Source organism: Stegodyphus dumicola, chromosome 11 (genome assembly GCF_044657685.1).
Source record: "Stegodyphus dumicola isolate Sdum_Otavi_A_Nest chromosome 11, ASM4465768v1".
Classification (NCBI taxonomy): Eukaryota; Metazoa; Arthropoda; class Arachnida; order Araneae; family Eresidae; genus Stegodyphus; species Stegodyphus dumicola.
Window position 1 is genome coordinate 66,338,684 of NC_140778.1, and position 19,519 is coordinate 66,358,202.

General features: G+C 32.7%; 1 protein-coding gene across 1 annotated transcript in view; it reads left to right on the top strand.

Annotated features, from left to right (window-relative positions):
* Window positions 1-263: 263 nt before the first annotated feature.
* Window positions 264-19,519, top strand: part of LOC118179740 (uncharacterized) — a 57,591-nt gene continuing 38,335 nt past the window's right edge. Inside the window, exons 1-3 of the mRNA XM_085826300.1 lie at window positions 264-2,240; window positions 8,097-9,045; window positions 9,213-9,902. Coding sequence (XP_085682426.1) covers window positions 855-2,240; window positions 8,097-9,045; window positions 9,213-9,902 — 3,025 coding nt within the window. The 5' untranslated portion in view covers window positions 264-854. The remainder of the gene's footprint in view (window positions 2,241-8,096; window positions 9,046-9,212; window positions 9,903-19,519) is intronic.

Consider the following 19,519-nt stretch of genomic DNA (forward strand, 5'->3'; position numbering starts at 1 on the left):
ACAGAACATTCAGAATCAAAATCGGTACTGCATACTCTACCACCAGAGTAATCAATGCTGGTGTTCCACAGGGGTCGGCACTTTCGCCGTACATTTTTAATATTTATACACAAGATATCCCTAAAGACTCTTCTGTTCATCTTGCACTCTTTGCCGATGACACCGCAAATACGAAAATGCCCCTTTTTCTAAATACCTTTCCTTCGCACCTATGCTTGATTTTTCGACCATCGGGGCAGAAAGACTTAGCGGGTGCAAAACAAGATATCTGTCTACGGTTAAGTTCTTGCAAATTCTACATGCAACATTTTTATTTTGTTTAACTTGGATACTAATCTAACTCGCACAAAAGCGCATATTCTTCTATTTCTAGCCGAAGGCCTCAGAGCATAGCGCCAACTAGAGGTCAAAACTCCTAGCGGTTGATCCCTCAGTGATACCCGATGTCTTGCAAATATGAAACAACATACTGCGGTCTACATCGGGAACAGGAAAAAACCGTGTATATGATGTATTCAATCAGTTATTCAGGTGAAACACCGTTTTAACCAAGCATAGAAAATTGAACAATGTAGTTTAAACAACCGTACTTTTATCATACTGGTTTGGTTTGGTTTATTTTATTAGATTACGGCATAGCACTCGAGCGCTATCTGCCTTAAGGGAGGGATGCCTTCGTGGAGGACTTTTTAAGGGAAACTGGCTCGTATACACGTTACACATGGGAAAAACCACGAAAACACCCATGCAGTTAGCCCGTTCGCGGGATTCGAACCTTGGACCGAACTACCAGTGTTCAGCGACGTTACCGCTCGGCCGCTGGTGGGCCTTTTATCATACTGGAGAGAAACCTTATGTGTGTGAAGTATGCAAGAAGTGATTTTTGTGTAAAAAGTAATTTAAATAAACAATTGCTTATTCATGCAGGAGAGAAACCTTATGAGTGGGAAGTGTGTAGGAAGTCATTTAGACTTAAGCATAGCTTAAGCAAGCATATGCTTATTCACACAGGAGAGATATATTATGTGTGTGAAGTATGTAATAAGTCATTTAGTCAAAAGTGTAGTTTAAACAACAATATGTTCCTTCACACAGAAGAGAAACTTTATATGTGTGAAGAATGTAAGAAGGCATTTAGATTTAAGCATAGTTTAAACAGGCATATGCTTATTCACACAGGAGAGAAACCTTGTGTTTGTCAAGTATGCAAGAAGTCATTTAGTGTAAAACATAGTTTAAACAACCATATGCTCATTCACACAGGAGAGAAACCTTATATGTGTGAAGTATGTAAGAAGCCATTTAGACATAAGGAGAGTTTAAGCAAGCATATGCTTGTTCACACAGGAGAGAAACCTTATGTTTGTGAGGTATGTATGAAATCATTTAGACTTAAGGAGAGCTTAAGCAAGCATATGCTTATTCACACAGGAAAAAAACCTTATGTTTGTGAAGTATGTATGAAATCATTTCGACAAAAGTGTAATTTAAACACGCATATGCTTATTCACACAGACGAGAAACCTTATGACTGTGAAGTATGTAAGAAGTCATGTAATCAAAAGTGGAATTTAAAAACACATGTGCTTATTCATACAGAAGAGAAACCTTACGTTTGTGATGTATGTAAGAAGTCATTTCGTCAAAAATGTAGTTTAAACAACCATATGCTCCTTCACACAGGAGAGAAACCTTATATGTGTGAAGAATGTAAGAAGGCATTTAGATTTAAGCAGAGTTTAAACAGGCATATGCTTATTCACACAGGAGAAAAATCTTGTGTGTGTGAAGTATGTAACAAGGCATTTAGATTTAATCATAGTTTAAACAACCATATGCGCATTCACACAGGTGAGAAACCTTGTGTGTGTGAAATATGTCAGATGGCATTTAGAGTTAAGCTGAGTTTAAGCAGGCATATGCTTATACACACAGGAGAGAAACCTTATGAATGTGAAGTATGTAAGATGTCATTTAATCAAAAGACAAATTTAAACAAGCATATGCTTATTCATGCAGAAAAGGAAATTTATGCTTGTGAAGTATGTAAAGAATCATTTAGTGTTAAGCAAAATTTAAACAGGCATATGCTTATTCACACAGAAGAGAAACCTTATGTTTGTGATGTATGCAAGAAGTCATTTAGTGAAAAATGTAGTTTAAATGACCATGCGGTCATTCACACAGGAGACAAACCTTATGTGTATGAAGTATGTAAGAGAAATCATTTAGTCGAAAGTGTAAGTTAAACAACTATATGCTCATTCACACAGGAGGGAAACCTTGTGTGTATGAAGTATGCAAGAAGAGATTTAGTCATAAGGATAATTTAAACAGCCATATGATTATTCACACAGGAGAGAAACCTTAAATTTTAGGGACAGTCAATTCCATCTATTGCAATAAAAATTGTAATTTAAAGTCTAAACACTGCACAGAATATATTACTGATGTCTAAACATTGAAACTGTCTGATGTGCTTTGTTATAGACAAAAAATGTATGTTTGTCATTATTACATGATGGGCAAATTTTGCTATGTTTCTTTTGCCCATAGAAATCATGGGTTGAGCTGCTGTCAGAGAATTAAGAGAAACTTCGTATGTGTGAATTATGTAAGAAGTCATGTAAGGAAAAAGATAGTCTGAAGCACTTTATGCTTATATGTAGGGCAGAAGTCTCACCTATCTAACAAATGATTTAGAGGAAAGAATAATTTAAATAAGCATATCCATGCTAATATATCGGAGAAAACTTTTTTTATATATATAAAAATGTATTTATTCTAAAATGTGAATTAAATATCTATATCAATAGAGAAGAGAAATCTCATAAGTCATATGAGTAGAAGAATTTATAGAAACCAATTTTTCTATATTGAAGTGGTCGTGTGTGGTTTGTTATGTTTAATAGCAATCTGTAATTGCAAATGCAGAAAGGAATTGTCCATGAATAAATCCTCATTATGTGAAGTCAGTTTTGGTTCATTTCTACGAGGCAGGCTCCTATAGGACAGAATTTAGGTGCATTAACATTCATAGAAATTTCAGTGGTGCTCAGTGGCAGAATTTAGGATTTGCGTGTGTTATCTGGTTGGTAAAAGCTGACAACTGAACCTGTGTAAGGGAGGTAACTTGTAATTTTATCAGTAGGAATAATAAATCATCTATTTGTTTCCCCAAGAGAATAAACTTGGTACATGCAAAATAAATATAAAGTCATTTAAAGGAACTACTGATTTGAAGTAGCATTTACTATTCCAAGTAAAACTAGACCTTCTTGAGCATATAAGTTTTATTTTTGCCTTTATTACAGCTGTGCGCATATAGATTTCAGTAGATTTTTTCTTACTCGTAGATGTCCTTTCTTTATATTTGGCACCTAGTAAAGTGCATTATGGTGATTATATACTTGTTACCACTTTAAAATGCTTCTAATAATGAAATGAAGAAAGGTAGAATGGCTCAGCCATATGTGTACTGTAACTTATGTATACTTTGTGTTAAATTTGCTTTCTCAGTTTAATGCAGATACCTATCACAGCTTTCTATTTATTAATTTAAGTGTGATGGATTGGGCATGTGATGAAATAGTGTATTAGGTACTTTTATTTTTGTTGTAAATATCCTGAAGACCATGATTACCTACCTACAGTAGCACATCCATGCTGCAGTGCATAACGTTCACAAAAGGGTTGCCTGATGCAACATTGGAAATATAATACAGGGTTTCCTCATATTACATTGCAAATGAAAAATGTTTTCAGTGAAATTTGTAACATGCCAAGTAGAGCAACCCCATGTATATAAAGTATGTAAAAAGACATTCGGAAGAATGAGTCATTGAAAAAATAAATTTTAATGCAGGTAAGAAATCTATATGTATTACATATTTACTCAAAACTCTTCTGTGGGGTTTTTGTTTATTTTACTTGAATAAAATGAATAAATCTTCATTTTTTGGCTAATCTTTAGAATATGGTAACAGGTAGCTTGGCGACATTTTGGTAAGGCGATAAAGGTTACTAGCTACTACGTTAGCAATAATCTGAGAAGTACACAGTGCAAATCACAGATTATTTCATCTCAAAGAAATGAGAGATCATGAGACATGTAATGTGACATTTTCCGGAAAATTACGATCGGGATTTTAGCTAATAAGCACTTAAAAACAATTTCGCTGCTAAAGTGCAGAATCGCCCATTTATTTGTTTGGTGCTTTTTACAAGAGTAAGAAGAATTGGATATTTGTCAATTTTCTTTGACTTTTTAAGTGAAAATAGGTCGATGTGTACATAGATAAAGTCAAGAGTGTGCGCAATGCCATTTTTGTGCAATTCTGGGATGTTTTTTCAAGTTAAAACAGGTCGACGTGCACATGGATACCGTTTGTGTGCAATTCTTAAAAACGTGGCAAGCAGTTTGCAATTCTGCACTTTCTCCCAATTTCACACCTATTCTTCATCATGATTAAGCATTTTTGTTCCATAAAAGTTTTAGTATAAGCGTAATTCGGCTAGCAGATTGTTGGAAAAAATGTTGAGTAAAAAAAAAAAATGCCTTTACTTCAAGAAAACAAAATGGCATCCAAAACAAAACTAGCAGGTTGCTGTAGCAGGGTTGGTCGCCAAAAAATCGCCAAATTACCATAATGTAAAGATTCACCCATTTTTTAAATTCTTTCTAAGGCTTAATATAAATGCTTTCTAATAAATTACTTACAGTCTAAACACTGACATAGGTGAAAAAACATTGAAATCATCAAGATATATATTTAAATTTAAGTCTAATGTTATCTTAATATAAATATTTCAGGTTTTTTATTCAGATGTACTGTTCCATTTTTTTTTTTTTTTTAAACATTATCGAGACCGGAAACAAATGCTAATTTTACATATATATGAAATATGGATTAGGGGATGAGTTTTGCAAATACCTTGATAATGAATTTTTTGTTTATATTTAATATATGAAGCATAAATAAAATAACGTTGAACCAATGATTTTTTTAATTCATACATATTAGTTTACTTTTACTCGCATTTAATGCATTTTAACTGATATTTTTGTAAATTAAATCTAAGACATATTGGACAAAATTGAAAATTAGCATTAAATTCTGTTAATATCATTAAAACCAAGATAACTTTTCTTGTGCTAACTATTGCAGACATGGTGACGTTTTCATACCCAAAGCAACATGGTCATGTTGCTTTGGGTTTTCTTCCGCAGCAGATCCGTCGGCGCCAATGCGTATTTATTCGCCAAGCTCACCAACGCCTAATCGGTCATGATTTTAGCTGTGTATAGTTAAGTTGCAATATATTTATCATATGGAAGCCATGATTTTAGCGGTGTACAAGTTATAAGATATTTAGTATACAGAAGTAAAATAAATAGGTTGATACTGACATTTAGCGGTATATAGTTAAACCGGGAAGACGCATGCTGTATTATTTATCAGGAGAACACGCGTCACAATTAAATGACATGTTATCACAATTCGGTAAAATAATGCATTCTGTATTAATTGCAACATTTATTATATAAAATAACTTAAAAATAATGTTAATTTTAAAATTAATAACAAATAAAAGTACTTGCATTTTCTTCAGGTGACTAGGAATCATTGATTTTCATGAGACATTTGTGTTTTTTTATTTTTTAATGCAATAATAATCCAAATTATGCAGAATTATTACATGGACAATGAGTTATATAATTAATTTTCAAATCAATTAGGCTCAAGAAGAATTAAATATTTTGTAGTTTTATACATGAAGCTTCTATTTCATAGTGTTCTTCACATATTCTTTTTTTACACTTCACGCATACAGTTTTTGATTTTCTGTCTTTTTTTCTTGAGCACATGTAACATCTCCGGTAACGTAATTTTCTTTTCTTTGTTTTCGAACCTTCAACAGAATCTTTGTTGTATTCTTACTGTTTCTGTTATGATTTCAAATGAGGATCTAAAAGTGCTAAGGACAGATCAGAAGTGCCTCCTATTCCTGAACTTCTCTGGTGGAGTTTTAGTAGATAAAAGCAAAATCCTTGAATTTATGCCAGCAATATTTAATAGCGAAAAAAATATGCCCATCAGTTTGATATTCTGGTCACTGAATAAGTGCCACCCATTTCGTCGACTATATCAACTGCTCCTTTTGTCATGTTATAAAACGTAATTACTTCAGATTTCGAGTAGAGTAGACTTTAAGGTACCCCTTGTGTTATGGCAAAGTTGTTTTTTGATTTATCTCCAAGTTGTTGTTTCATTTATGGTAGCCTGAGTAGTTGAATGTTATGGAAACCTTATTGTGACGTAATCAGATGCATGATTCTGGGAAATTTTGAATCATAGGATGTTTTGTAAGCGTTTTTGTGGTGTGTGTTGGTTTGATTCTTCAGACGGTAGAATGGCCGAATGTAGTAAGATTAATTTGAAGTTTCTGTATGATGTGGAGCGAAAGGAGAAAAGAGCTTTAATTGACTGGTGTGTAAATGAAGGTTTACTTGGTAGCCATTATAAGTGTCCTGTATGTAGAAAGGATATGCGCCTAGTCGAACGTAAAAACCGTTTAGATAGATTTGAATGGGTTTGTAGGAAGAAAGGTTCAGATGGTCACTATGTGAAGTGTTTGATCAGAAATAGTACCTGGTTTGAAAAATTTCATTTGATATTTTGATTTTTACGTGGCTCTGGGTGTACGAAGCGAACTCGAAAATCATGGTAAGTTAATATTTGCTTTTGGTAGTGCTTAAATGTATAACATGTTTTTTCTTTTTTATGTTATTTTATTGTTTGGTTTAAAATGTATTTTATTGAGATTATGTATTTTTTGTTTGCCTACATTGTAGACAGGGCCGGATTAAGGGTGTCGTAGGCCCTAGGCACTCCAGCAGCGTAGGCCCCGAAATAATAAACATTTTTTAACTGAAATTGACCGCTAATATTAAGTAATAATTTTGTTGTAGATATAAATCCGAAAATGTGATGATGCGGTAAAATAACATTATTTTATTTTGGGATTTTAATGTTTTTATTTTTCATAGAGCCATTTTCAATAGCCATAATTCCAGAATTGAGTTTATCTGCAACAATGCAACTTTTATATCTACCAAATTCCATGCAGAATTCCAGGGTTTTAGTACATGAACATGACAAGACATTAGCCGCCGGGAAAACCTCTCGGATGGGCACATGCGTTTGACACAGTTGGCCACGTTTCCATGCCCACTACCAAACGCTTGCGCGCGATCGAGAGGTTTTCCCTGCTGCTAAGGTCTTTTGTTTTAGTAGCTCAGTTGTGTAATAAGTTAATATGTAAACACTACGATAGAGCGTGTATGCCTGTGCTTGTATTTAATCACGCTCAACCCCAAGTCAATCTTTAGTTTAAAAACTGGAAGTTAAATTTATTATAAGTAAGGTAAGTAAAGGAAAGTTGTTTTTATACTCTACTTATTTCAACCTAGTTTTTGATTCTGGAATATTGCTTCATTCCATTATAAATAATAGAATTTTCATTTTATCACTTCTTATTAGTATAATAGTCCGCCGTAGAATGCAGCACAATGCAAGGAACTTTGAGTAGGCCTACTATGGGGTGGTTTGGCCATACTATTGTAAAAAATCTCCAGTAGTAGTTGTAGAAATAGTACAGTCCAAATCACCTTTGGAATAGCTTAATTTTAATCCATACTCGTAAATCCGGGTTTCGTTTTTACAAGTTTAAAATGCATTACTTAACAAATTTAAAATAACTTTTTAGCTTTCTGATAGCATAATAAAAGCGACGGGCGCAAACTAAAATGTATATTTAAAGGTGACGAGAAGAAGGAGAAAACAAGTTTAAATTTTAGTTTGTGCGTGCCCATCGCTTTTATTGTGGTATATCAGAAAGTTAAAAAATTATTTTAAACTTTTAAGCGCAATTTATAAAAGCTTTTTTTAAATATTTTTTTTTAGCGAAAAATGTCTGATGGATATAAAAGAAAACACCAAAGTGGACATGAAAAACGCAAAAAGAAAGAGAAAGTGAGTGAGTCGCTTAGTAAAATTAAAGGTTCTTTATTGAAATATGTTAACATTTCTAAGGAGACAGAAGATAATGCAGATGCGGTAGATATTTCCTCGATCGAGGTTAGACCTAAAGAAGCTGAGGCTTGTTGGGACTCGCAAGAATGTTCAACCAATAAAACTGAGAATGTCACAGAAGACGAGGCTGACGGGGGTTTACGAAATTTTAACGACGCTTCCAAGCAGGTGGTGCCTGAATCACTACCAACAACATCAGCCTCAAGTATTTTCAGTTCTGATCCAGCACGGTGGACAACCATAAGCGCAGATCTTATCGATTACTTCTCTCGTAATCACCCTGTGCAGAAATTGGATATAAATTTTAAGTTATACGCCACTAAATTTGGCGAAATAATGATATGTCCATCACAAGATTATTTTTTCAGAAAACTGAACAACAATGATATTATAAAAAGGGACTGGTTGATATTTTCCGAATCTACTGGCAAGTTTTTTTGTTATAAATGTATTTTGTTCAAATCGGACCTACCTGGAAATCCAAACCTGTGTAACCAATTCCTTACAGGCTTTAATGACTGGAAAAACGCACATTCGAGAATTTCAAGTCATGAAGTGTCAAAAGAACATTTTGCATCTATTTCTGCTTTAGTGAACTACCAACAAACTAGAAAAATTGATGAGACGTTTGATATTGTCAAGGAAAAAGAAAGCACATATTGGACAACGGTTTTAAGAAGAGTAGTGGAAGTAATTAAGTTTTTGGCCGAAAGGGGACTAGCGTTTAGAGGCGATAATGAAATACATGGTGATCCTAGTAATGGCAATTTTCTTGGGTGTATCGATCTCTTAGCCAAATTTGATCCGTTTCTAGAAGAACATGTAAGAAGATACGGTAATCCAGGCCGCGGAAAAGTATCATATTTATCCTCCACAACGTATGAAGAACTAATAATTTTACTGGGGTCAAAAGTATTGGAAAAAATAGTTACAGAATCAAAGAAGCCAAGTATTATGGAATCACTGTGGATTCTACACCTGACGTTAGCCATACGGATCAACTCTCCATAGTTATTAGATATGTCTCAAAAACTGGAGATATATATGAAAGATTTTTGATGTTTGTTAAAATAGAAAAACATGATACCAAGTATCTTTTTGACACTCTAATTTCAGTTTTAGAAAATCAGGGAATAGACCCAAAATTTTGCAGATGTCAGTCTTATGACAATGCGGCTAATATGAGCGGAGTGTATTCGGGAGTACAAACTAGATTTAGGGAAATCAACAGCGCAGCCACTTGGGTACCATGTGGAGCTCATAGTCTTAATCTAGTTGGCACAGCGGCGGCAGAAAGCTGCTTAGAAGCTGTAAAATTTTTTGAAATTTTGCAATCGCTCTACAATTTCTTTGCAGCGTCCCCTCAAAGATGGTCTAAACTAAGGTCTTTGGGAAGTAAAATTTCTGTAAAAAGACTTTCAGAGACCAGATGGTCAGCACGTTATGAGGCTGTAAAAACATTATGTGCCCATTATGATGATATACGTGGTATTCTTACAAATATTTCAACTAGTGAAGGTATGAAACCTACAACAGTGATTGAGGCACAAACCTTAATCCATCAAATGAATACTTTGGAGATGGTATTACTCACAGTTATTTGGGAAGATCTACTAAAACACGTCGATATTGTAAATAAATCTCTTCAAGAATCTGGCATCGAGTTTAACACGATGGTGCGACTTTACGACAGTTTAATTCAATATCTATCTCACTGCAGAACTGAGGACATGTATAATAGCTATTATCTTAAGGCAAAAGCCCTTGCACCAGATTCAGAATTTAAAGAATCCGAAACTAGAGTTCGTAAGAGAAAACGACAGTTCGATGAAGGGCCAGATGAGACTCCCTCTCGCAGTGCCAAAGATTCCTTTAAGATTAATGTTTTTTTATATTGTTCTGGATGTGCCTTGCGCTGAAATGACAAAGAGACGCACTGCGTATACCAGCCTTTATGACACATTTAGTTTTCTTACGGATAATACACTGACCGAGGACATTATCAAGGTTAAGGCTCAAGCTCTGGTAAAAATGTATCCGTCTGACTTAGAAAAAAACTTTGTTGATGAGTATTTGATTTTTTCAAATTTGTACCCCAAAACCACCTCTATAACGGATCTCATAAAATTACAAATAAAGGATAAACTTGTGTCAAGTTTCCCAAATGTTAATATTGCATTGCGCATATACCTTTCGATATTGGGTTCGAATGCAGAAGGAGAAAGATCATTCTCCAAGTTGAAGCTTATAAAAAATTTTATGCGTTCAACTATGGGTCAAGAGAGAACTTCCTCACTGGGCCTTCTGTGTATTGAAAGTGATGTCGCTCGCGGCATTAATTTTGAAGATATAATACACGAATTCGCTGTGTCAAAATCCCGAAAAAAGGAGTTATTTTAGGATCTACTTAGTAAACCAAACGTTTTGTATTCGTATTTTTTTGTGTATTTGTATTTACATATATTATTTTGACCTTCACTATATAATAATATAAAAATGTTTATAAGTTTTTGGGGTATTTTTATTTCAATATATTTTTTTTCAAAGCCCTAAGACCTTTGGCCTTCGTAGGCCCTAGGCACGTGCCTACTGTGCCTAATTGGTAATCTGGCCCTGAGACTATGTGTACATGGACAAAGTAAAGGGAGAAAGGGAGTGCGCAATGCAAGTTTGTGCAATTTTGGAATTTTTTTTAAGTGAAAATAGGTTGACGTGTACATTGATAAAGTTAAAAGAGTGCACAATGCCATTTTTGTGCAATTCGGAGATTTTTTTTTTAAAGTGAAAAATAGGTCGACATGTACATGGATTAAGTCAAAGGAGTGCGCAATGCCAATTTTGTGCAATTCAGGGTTTTTTTTTTTTTTTAAGTGAAAATAAGTCTATGTGCACATGGATAGCGAGTTTGTGCAATTGTTTGTCTCGTTATTTTGGCTTTGTGTAGAGGTGATTTATTACTCAAAAATCGCCGCTTCGCAAGCCAGAATAACGAGTCAAAGAACTGCACAAAATCAGTATCTATGTACCGCCAAAAATCGCCAAGGGGTACCCTAAACTATACTTTTACCCAGATTTCTTCAAATCTCCCATGCTTTTGCATCATTTTGGTTATGGGCCCATAACCAAAATGATGCAAAAGCAAAGTTTATAAAATTAAACATTTAACATGAGTAGCAATAGAAGCTCCCTGAGGTTATGTGCTGTGCAGATATTGAAGACAATAAAAGGTTTCAAATTTAACCAATTTATTAACAATATATAAAAAAATAAAAACACAATGAATAAATTTAAACAATACGTATCAGTAACTTAGAAATTATAATATAACCATCATTATCAAAAATTTCATACATCAAATAATATTTTACCTGGTTTCCAAAATACTGAAATGAGTCGTAAATGCTTTGCATGAAAGTTCATGAATTGTTGCCAGACGTTGACAAACCTATTTTATTCTAAGAAAGATATTTTTAAATATCTGTTATAGTGAGAGTCTTTGGAGAGACTGCAGCTGATATATTAGTTTTGACAAAGTGGGTAACATGGTCAAGTGAGATTGTTATTATGCCAAGCAGTAATAACTTTAGGGGCATGACAGTGTGATGGCCCAAGATACTGAATACTGAAGATTCAAACTTGGGTCAAACTACCAGTATTCAGCAATTGTATTGCTCAACTGCTTGTGAACTTGAACAAAAGTATGAATATCTTGTTAGTGAAACCCATGACGTAAGAAAATCGGGAAAATTTATAAAGTTTTTCAAGATTAAAACATGGTTGATTTTGTTATGAATCCCATGATTCTGACATGTTTTAAATACACTCCTGCTACACGGATAGAGGCGGAATGATTATTGTCCTGCTTACAACAGATACATCATGTCAATGTTAATCTGTAGGAAAGTTTAGGTTATTCGAATATAGCAAAGAATACCGGCTATGGACCTGAAGAAAGATGCCGTTTTGAACAACTTTCTAAGGGAAACTGTTTTGTATTTGCATTACATATGAGAAAAACTAGAAAAATCAACCATGCAGCCAGCCCTTTAAACATGATATGAAACCAGATCAAACTACCAGTATTCAATATCAGTTGTAGGAAAAATCTGAAGAAAATGCTTGCAATATCATGTAGTCAGATATTAACTGTGTTGCAAAGCGGGATTACTTTTGCAAGTGTTGAGGTAGAGAATACTACTTTTTTTTTTTTTTTTTTTGTTTGTTTGTTTCTTTTTCTTTATACAGTCAAAAGTCTTTAATCCGGAATGATCTACAATCCGGACCTCAAAACTACAAACTTTCTGCGCATGCGTCAACGCATGCGCATAATACCTTTACGCATGGGCATAATACATTTACGCATGTGCGTTTAATGCATAACAGACGGTATAGGCTAAGCTAAAATTATCTAATTATCTATTTCAGTTAATGTTGCAGATTGTGTTGTTCCTTAATCTTCTAATTGGATCCGGCTTATTATTTTTTGCAGACTGTGAGAGCAATTTTGTAAAAGTAAGCTTGAACTTTCGAGTATGTCAAAAAGAATTTCCCATTCTGGAGGTGCCAAAGGATCTACAAAGCGAAAGCATGTTCAGATGTCCATCAAAAAAACTGTGGAATTGCTGCAAAAAATGGATAAAGGCATATCCTTTGATCCTCTAATCAATTTCATGCTGCTCTACGGGGGGGGTGACGACGTAGCGCACAATGAACTGGAAGTTGATCTGTCAGCATTATCCTTATATTCAGAGTACATGTTTTTATTTTATTCGGCTTATAATTCCTTGCTAAATGTAGTATTTCATCTCGATGTACTCCGGCTTTGATATGATTTAAATCAAATTCCTCGTCATTATAAATATCACGAATACACATCAAATAGTTTTCTGGTTGCAAATTTCTAATTTCGACTATGCCTAATGTATGCTTTACGCATGCGAACGTTGAAAGAAATGTTTAATAAACTAAACAAATAAATATAAAGCTTTTTTTTTTTTTTTTTTTTTTTTTGTAAATTTTGATACCCTTTAGATCCTAATTGCACTTTATTTCATAAATTACGGTTTCATTTTTTTAATTTTATAATTTCTGCATGCCATCTTACCAGATTTAAACTAATGATCTATAATCCGGAATCGCCGAAGTTTCGACGAGTCCGGATTAAAGACTTTTGACTGTATAGGTATTTGGCCATGGTATTCATTACATATATTCTCTGTCATTCCTACAGAATACTAATATTTTTAGTAAAAAGTGTCTTTTTCATTACGTGCTTTGCTTGTCGATATTCTCAAAATTATGTTTAATAATTAGTGCTACTGTACATTTAATAGATTAATAGATTCATTACTAAATAATACATTTAAAACATTCATTTTAACAAGCAACTTTTCAAAGTTGTTTTTTGAATTTACGTACTGATAGCTTAAAATATTTTATTTTGAAACAACTGTCTTTTTCGTAATAAATTTGACAATGCCGAGTATCTTCAGTAATAATCAAATCCTTTAAAGTAGCATTGTAAATAAAACTAGAATAAACATTATACATCTTGTTATCTTTCAAGATTCATTCAAACTTTGATTAATTACTCAAAGCAGTGGTTTACTAACTTTGATGACCCTGGGAATACATAAAAGTATTTTGTCATCTCAGAGAACCAATAATATGTATTTTTCTATTCTAATCATCTATTGTATATAAACACCTAGCATTCTCTGAAAAGAAATTTTTAAAAATGCATTAAAAATATATCAAAATGTCAAATTTTTAAGCATGAAAATTGATTTAATTCTTATTATTTTAGGTAAAAGTAACAGTAATAAAAATAAAAACTTAATTATTTAAAACGTATATTATAGCGGCCCACGTTAATCATAATATTTTAGGAGCCCTAAGGTTCTGTGTGTTTAAAGTATTTTAAAAATTACCTAAGAACACAGCCAGACTATTCTAAAAAGCCGTGTTATATTCAACCCCCCACCCACCCCCGGCGATTTTCACCATGGAGGTAGGAAGTTAGATGGAGTGGCTCTAAACCGGTTTCCCTACACCCTGCTTTGAAACACTTTCGATCCCTTCATGGGTGACCAAAACATTACCATTGGTAATTTACCATTAGTTAAATTACCAAAATAATTTACCATTAGGTAAATTACCAATGGTAATTACATACCTGTGGTAATGATTAGGTAATTTACCATTGAGTTAAATGGGTTTTTACACGATCGTATGTAAATATTTTGTAATTACGGCGTAAATATGCATATAAATGTGTATATTTTCTTTTGCTGCAATACTTCAAAGTCCTAAGTATATGAAAAGAATACATTTTAAACAACATTTTATTCTGAGCGGAATTAAATGCTATACTTTTCACAGAACAGTTTGCACAGAAGTGTTTAATTTGAATGAAATATTTTCACAAGTTTTCGTTAATTACATTAGAAAGAAATTTTAAGGTAATTTGATTTTATTCGGTTAAGAATTACAAATTTAAGATCAAAGTTTATTTTATTATTAATATTAAAATTATGCATTGTTTATTTTCTATGTATAGAGCTTCTTCCTAAAATACTTTCTCAAATATGACATGATTTTTTAGCTTCTGAGGCATCTTTTAAAACGAAAAATAGTCAATTTATAATTAATGCTCTATTCGGTCCATTTCAAATTAGAGCACCTTTTATTTTAATAGCGAAAGACTTTAAATAGTACTTAACTTTCTCTGAATATTTCTGAAAGAGTTTAAAATAAAGACTAGTTTTTAAATATTATTTAAAACTTGTAACTGAGTTATTATAATATGTAAGGGGAATAATTCTTTTAATTATACAGTCAAAAGTCTTTAATCCGGACTCGTCGGGACTTCGGCGATTCCAAATTATCGATTTTTCCGGATTATAGATCATCAGTTTAAATCTGGTAAGATGGCATGCAGAAATTATAAAAATTAAAATATGAAACCGTAATTTATGAAATAAAGAGCAATTATGATCTAAAGCAGGGGTAGGCAACGCGAAGCCCGCGGGCGCCATGGCGCCCCCGATCGATTTTTAATGCGTCCTCGCTGGACTATGTAAATGTATGATAGCCAGAGCGATTTACTTACTCTTGTCAAACAGACTTGATATACAGCAAGTACTGTCTGACTACGTATTCCAGATCTATGTAAACATCCGGTTTGGGGCGGAAGTGGGCACATCTATCAGTTATGTAGGAGTGAGTGCAATAGCCCGGTAGACACTAAATGTCCCCTGACCTTCGATTTCACCCACACCCCTTCGACCTTCGCATTCCTAATTGTCATTCATCGCATTCCTAATTCGCATGGAGGTAGGAAGTAAGAAGGAGTCGCCCTAAACAAGTTTCTCCGTACCCTGGTCTGAAGCACCGGCGATCCCTACGTGGTGACCAAAACATTGGGTCATTTACCATTGAGTTCTATGGGATTTGACGCGTTCGGGTGTAAATATTTTGTAATTACGTCGCAAATATACATATAAATGTATATATTTTCTTTTTCTACAACACTTCAGAGTCCTAAGTATGTGAAAACAACATATTTTTAAACAACATTTCATTCTGAACGGAATTAAATGCTATACTTTTCACAGGACAGTTTTCTCAGAATGGTTTAATTTGAATGAAATATTTTCACAAATTTTCGTTAATTAAATTAGAAAAAAAAATTACGGTAATTTGATTTTATTCGGTTAAGGTACAAAAATTAAGATCAAAGTTTATTGTATTATTAATATTAAAATTATGCATTATTTCTTTTCTATTTATAGAGCTTCTTCCTAAAATACTTTCTTAAATATGACATGATTTTTTGGCTTCTTTTAAATCGAAAAATGTAAGTCAATTTATAATTAATGCTCTATTCGGTTCATTTTAAATTAGAGAATTATTAGGAATTAGCGAAATACTTTAAAGAAGTATTTCGCTAATTCCTAATAATTAAATAGGTATTAAATAGTATTTGACTTTCTCTGAACATTTCTGAAAGGGAATAAAATAAGTTTTTTTTTTTTTTTTTTAAAGTATTATTTAAAACTTGTAACTGAGTTATTATAAAATGTAAAGGGAATAATTCTTTTAATTATACTTATCAGATTTTTTTTTTTTTACCTAAATTTCAACAATACATATTCCAAAACTCTTTATTACTTTCTTAAGTGCGATTCTCATAGCATTTGCTTTACAATACCTTTTAACAGATTGCTTTCCAGTACGAACAATTCTTGCTTAAATAGTTTTATAACGTATTTGTCAACAGGATTTCAATTTATGTTTACAATTCAATATTAAGGTTATTATATATTTAGATAACATTTATAATCATTATAAATTAGATACATTTAATCATTAGATTTCTTCACAGTACTTTCACAGTTGTTTATAAGTGAATAAATTCTTCATTTCAAATACATTTATAAATAATTTAATGAATATTTAAGTATTTTGTCAAAGGCAGATACATGCTTTTTGCAAGCACATGCATAAATACCCATACATATTTCCTATTTATCATTTACGGCATGTGCAAATCTTTAATTTCTGTGCATTCACTGTATTTTTCGTGTAAAGTAATTTACACTAATTTAGCATACACCCGAAAGTTTTACATAAAATATATATATGAATATAATTTGAATGAAAATTATAAGTATTATTTTTAATACCCACTCAAAGGTCAGTTTTTCTTCAAAATTCCTCCACGATGGCATCTCTCTCTTTAGGCAGATAGCCCTTGCATGCGTTACTCTATTTAATAAAAACTTAATCTGACCTATGTGCCTAATTACAAATATTTTAACATACATAATTTTATATTTACATTTAGCCATCAAGTTTCAAACTTTTCAAATCTTCTAGAAAATAAATTTTGGCAGATCTCTTTTAGCAATTTTCTTAAAATCTATATTTTTGTAGTGCAACAGCTTAGAATTTTATAAAACAAATTCATAATCAAAATCGCTGTTGTTAGTTATCGAAAAATAACCAAGATGTGATTTTTGCGTAAATGTCAGTAAACTATACAAATTGCTATTATCCATTACACTATGAATGTTTCTTTCATGCGAGAGTGTCCCTTTTTCGATTTCTATGGAACTGTCGTGTGTCGAAATACTATCAGAACCTTGTCAAGCGAGCTTCTGAATGTAAACAAACAACACCCCGTCTGGTGACCCAAGCTTCAAAGCAGTGCTTCACTTCTAGCGCGGAATGGCCCCTCCTCCCTTTCTTACCTCCATGGACCTTCGAGAAGGAAAAATACCCCCGCTTTTCGCCCACACACCCCTTCGACCTTCGAGAGGGAAAAATACCTCCGCATTTCGCCCACACACCCCTTCAATTAAACCATGGAGGTAGGAAGTAAGATGGAGTTGCCCTAAACAAGTTTCTCCCGTACCCTGCTCTGAAGCACCGGCGATCCTACGTGGTGACCAAAACATTGGGTCATTTACCATTGAGTTCAATGGGATTTGACGCGTTCGGACGTAAATATTTTGTAATTTCGTCGTAAATATGCATATAAATGTATATATTTTCTTTTTCTACAACACTTCAGAGTCCTAAGTATATGAAAACAACATATTTTTAAACAACATTTCATTCTGAACGGAATTAAATGCTATACTTTTCACAGGACAGTTTTCTCAGAATGGTTTAATTTGAATGAAATATTTTCACAAGTTTTCGTTAATTACATTAGAAAAAAAAATTAAGGTAATTCGATTTTATTCGGTTAAGGTACAAAAATTAAGATCAAAGTTTATTGCATTATTAATATTAAAATTATGCATTATTTCTTTTATATTTATAAAGCTTCTTCCTAAAATACTTTCTTAAATATGACATGATTTTTTGGCTTCTGAGGCATCTTTTAAATCGAAAAATGTAAGTCAATTTATAATTAATGCCCTATTCGGTTCATTTTAAATTAGAGAATTATTAGGAATTAGCGAAATACTTTAAATAGTACTTGACTTTCTCTGAACATTTCTGAAAGGGAATAAAATAATTTTTTTTTTTTTTTTTTTTTTTTTTTTTTTTTTTTTTTTTTAAAGTATTATTTAAAACTTGTAACTGAGTTATTATAAAATGTAAAGGGAATAATTCTTTTAATTATACTTATGAGTTTTTTTTTTCCCTTCATTTCAACAATACATATTCCAAAACTCTTTATTACATTCTTAAGTGCGCATCTCATAGCATTTGCTTTACAATACCTTTTAACAGATTGCTTTCCAGTACGAACAATTCTTGCTTAAATAGTTTTATAACGTATTTGTCAACAGGATTTCAATTTATGTTTACAATTCAATATTAAGGTTATTATATATTTAGATAACATTTATAATCATTATAAATTAGATACATTTAATCATTAGATTTCTTCACAGTACTTTCACAGTTGTTTATAAGTGAATAAATTCTTCATTTCAAATACATTTATAAATAATTTAATGAATATTTATGTATTTTGTCAAAGGCAGATACATGCTTTTTGCAATAATATACAACAGTATATGGATGTGAAAAAAATTTGTTTTATTTAAAACATTTTGGCGTTTGGAAAATAAAATAAAAGTAGAGAATACTCTATCAAGGGTATCGAAAGACGTATACAATTTTAAATGTACCGTAAGGTATTTTTCATTCTTTAAGCATAACATTTTTCTTAAAATCTATATTTTTGTAGTTCAACAGCTTAGAATTTTATAAAACAAATTCATAATCAAAATCGCGCTGTTGTTAGTTATCGAAAAATAACAAAGATGTGATTTTTGCGTAAATGTCACTAAACTATACAAATTGCTATTATTCATGAATGGTTCTTTCATGCGAAAGTGTCCCTTTTTCGATTTGTATGGAACTGTCGTGTGTCGAAATACTATCAGAACCGTGTCAAGCGAGCTTCTGAATGTAAACAAAGAACACCCCTTCTGGTGACCCAAGCTTCAAAGTACTGCTTCACTTCTAGTGCCGACTGGCCCCTCCTTCCTTTCCTACCTCCATGAATTAAACTGACCCACCTTGGCCCTCAGCCAAACTGCTCTCGCTAGCGCGGTTAGACAGTAGTCAGTTGAGTTTAGGATTGTGCATAGATTAGCAGTTTGCTAACCTTGAGCGTATCTAATAACACGCACGTATTTTTTGTTAGTGTGTGATCGTATTTCGAATAGACCACGCGTAGACCGTGCATTTAAAACTACCAAGTAATCCGAAATAATTCTTTTCTTTCAAAACCCTTCATGGATAAATGTAAAAGAAAAAGAACATATTATTTTAACGATGAATGGGAACATCTATATTGTTTCGTTGATTACAAAGGGAAGCGTATTTGTTTGTTGTGTAATAATAGTGTTGCGATTCCCAAGAAAAGTAATATTGAACGACATTTTAAGACCGTT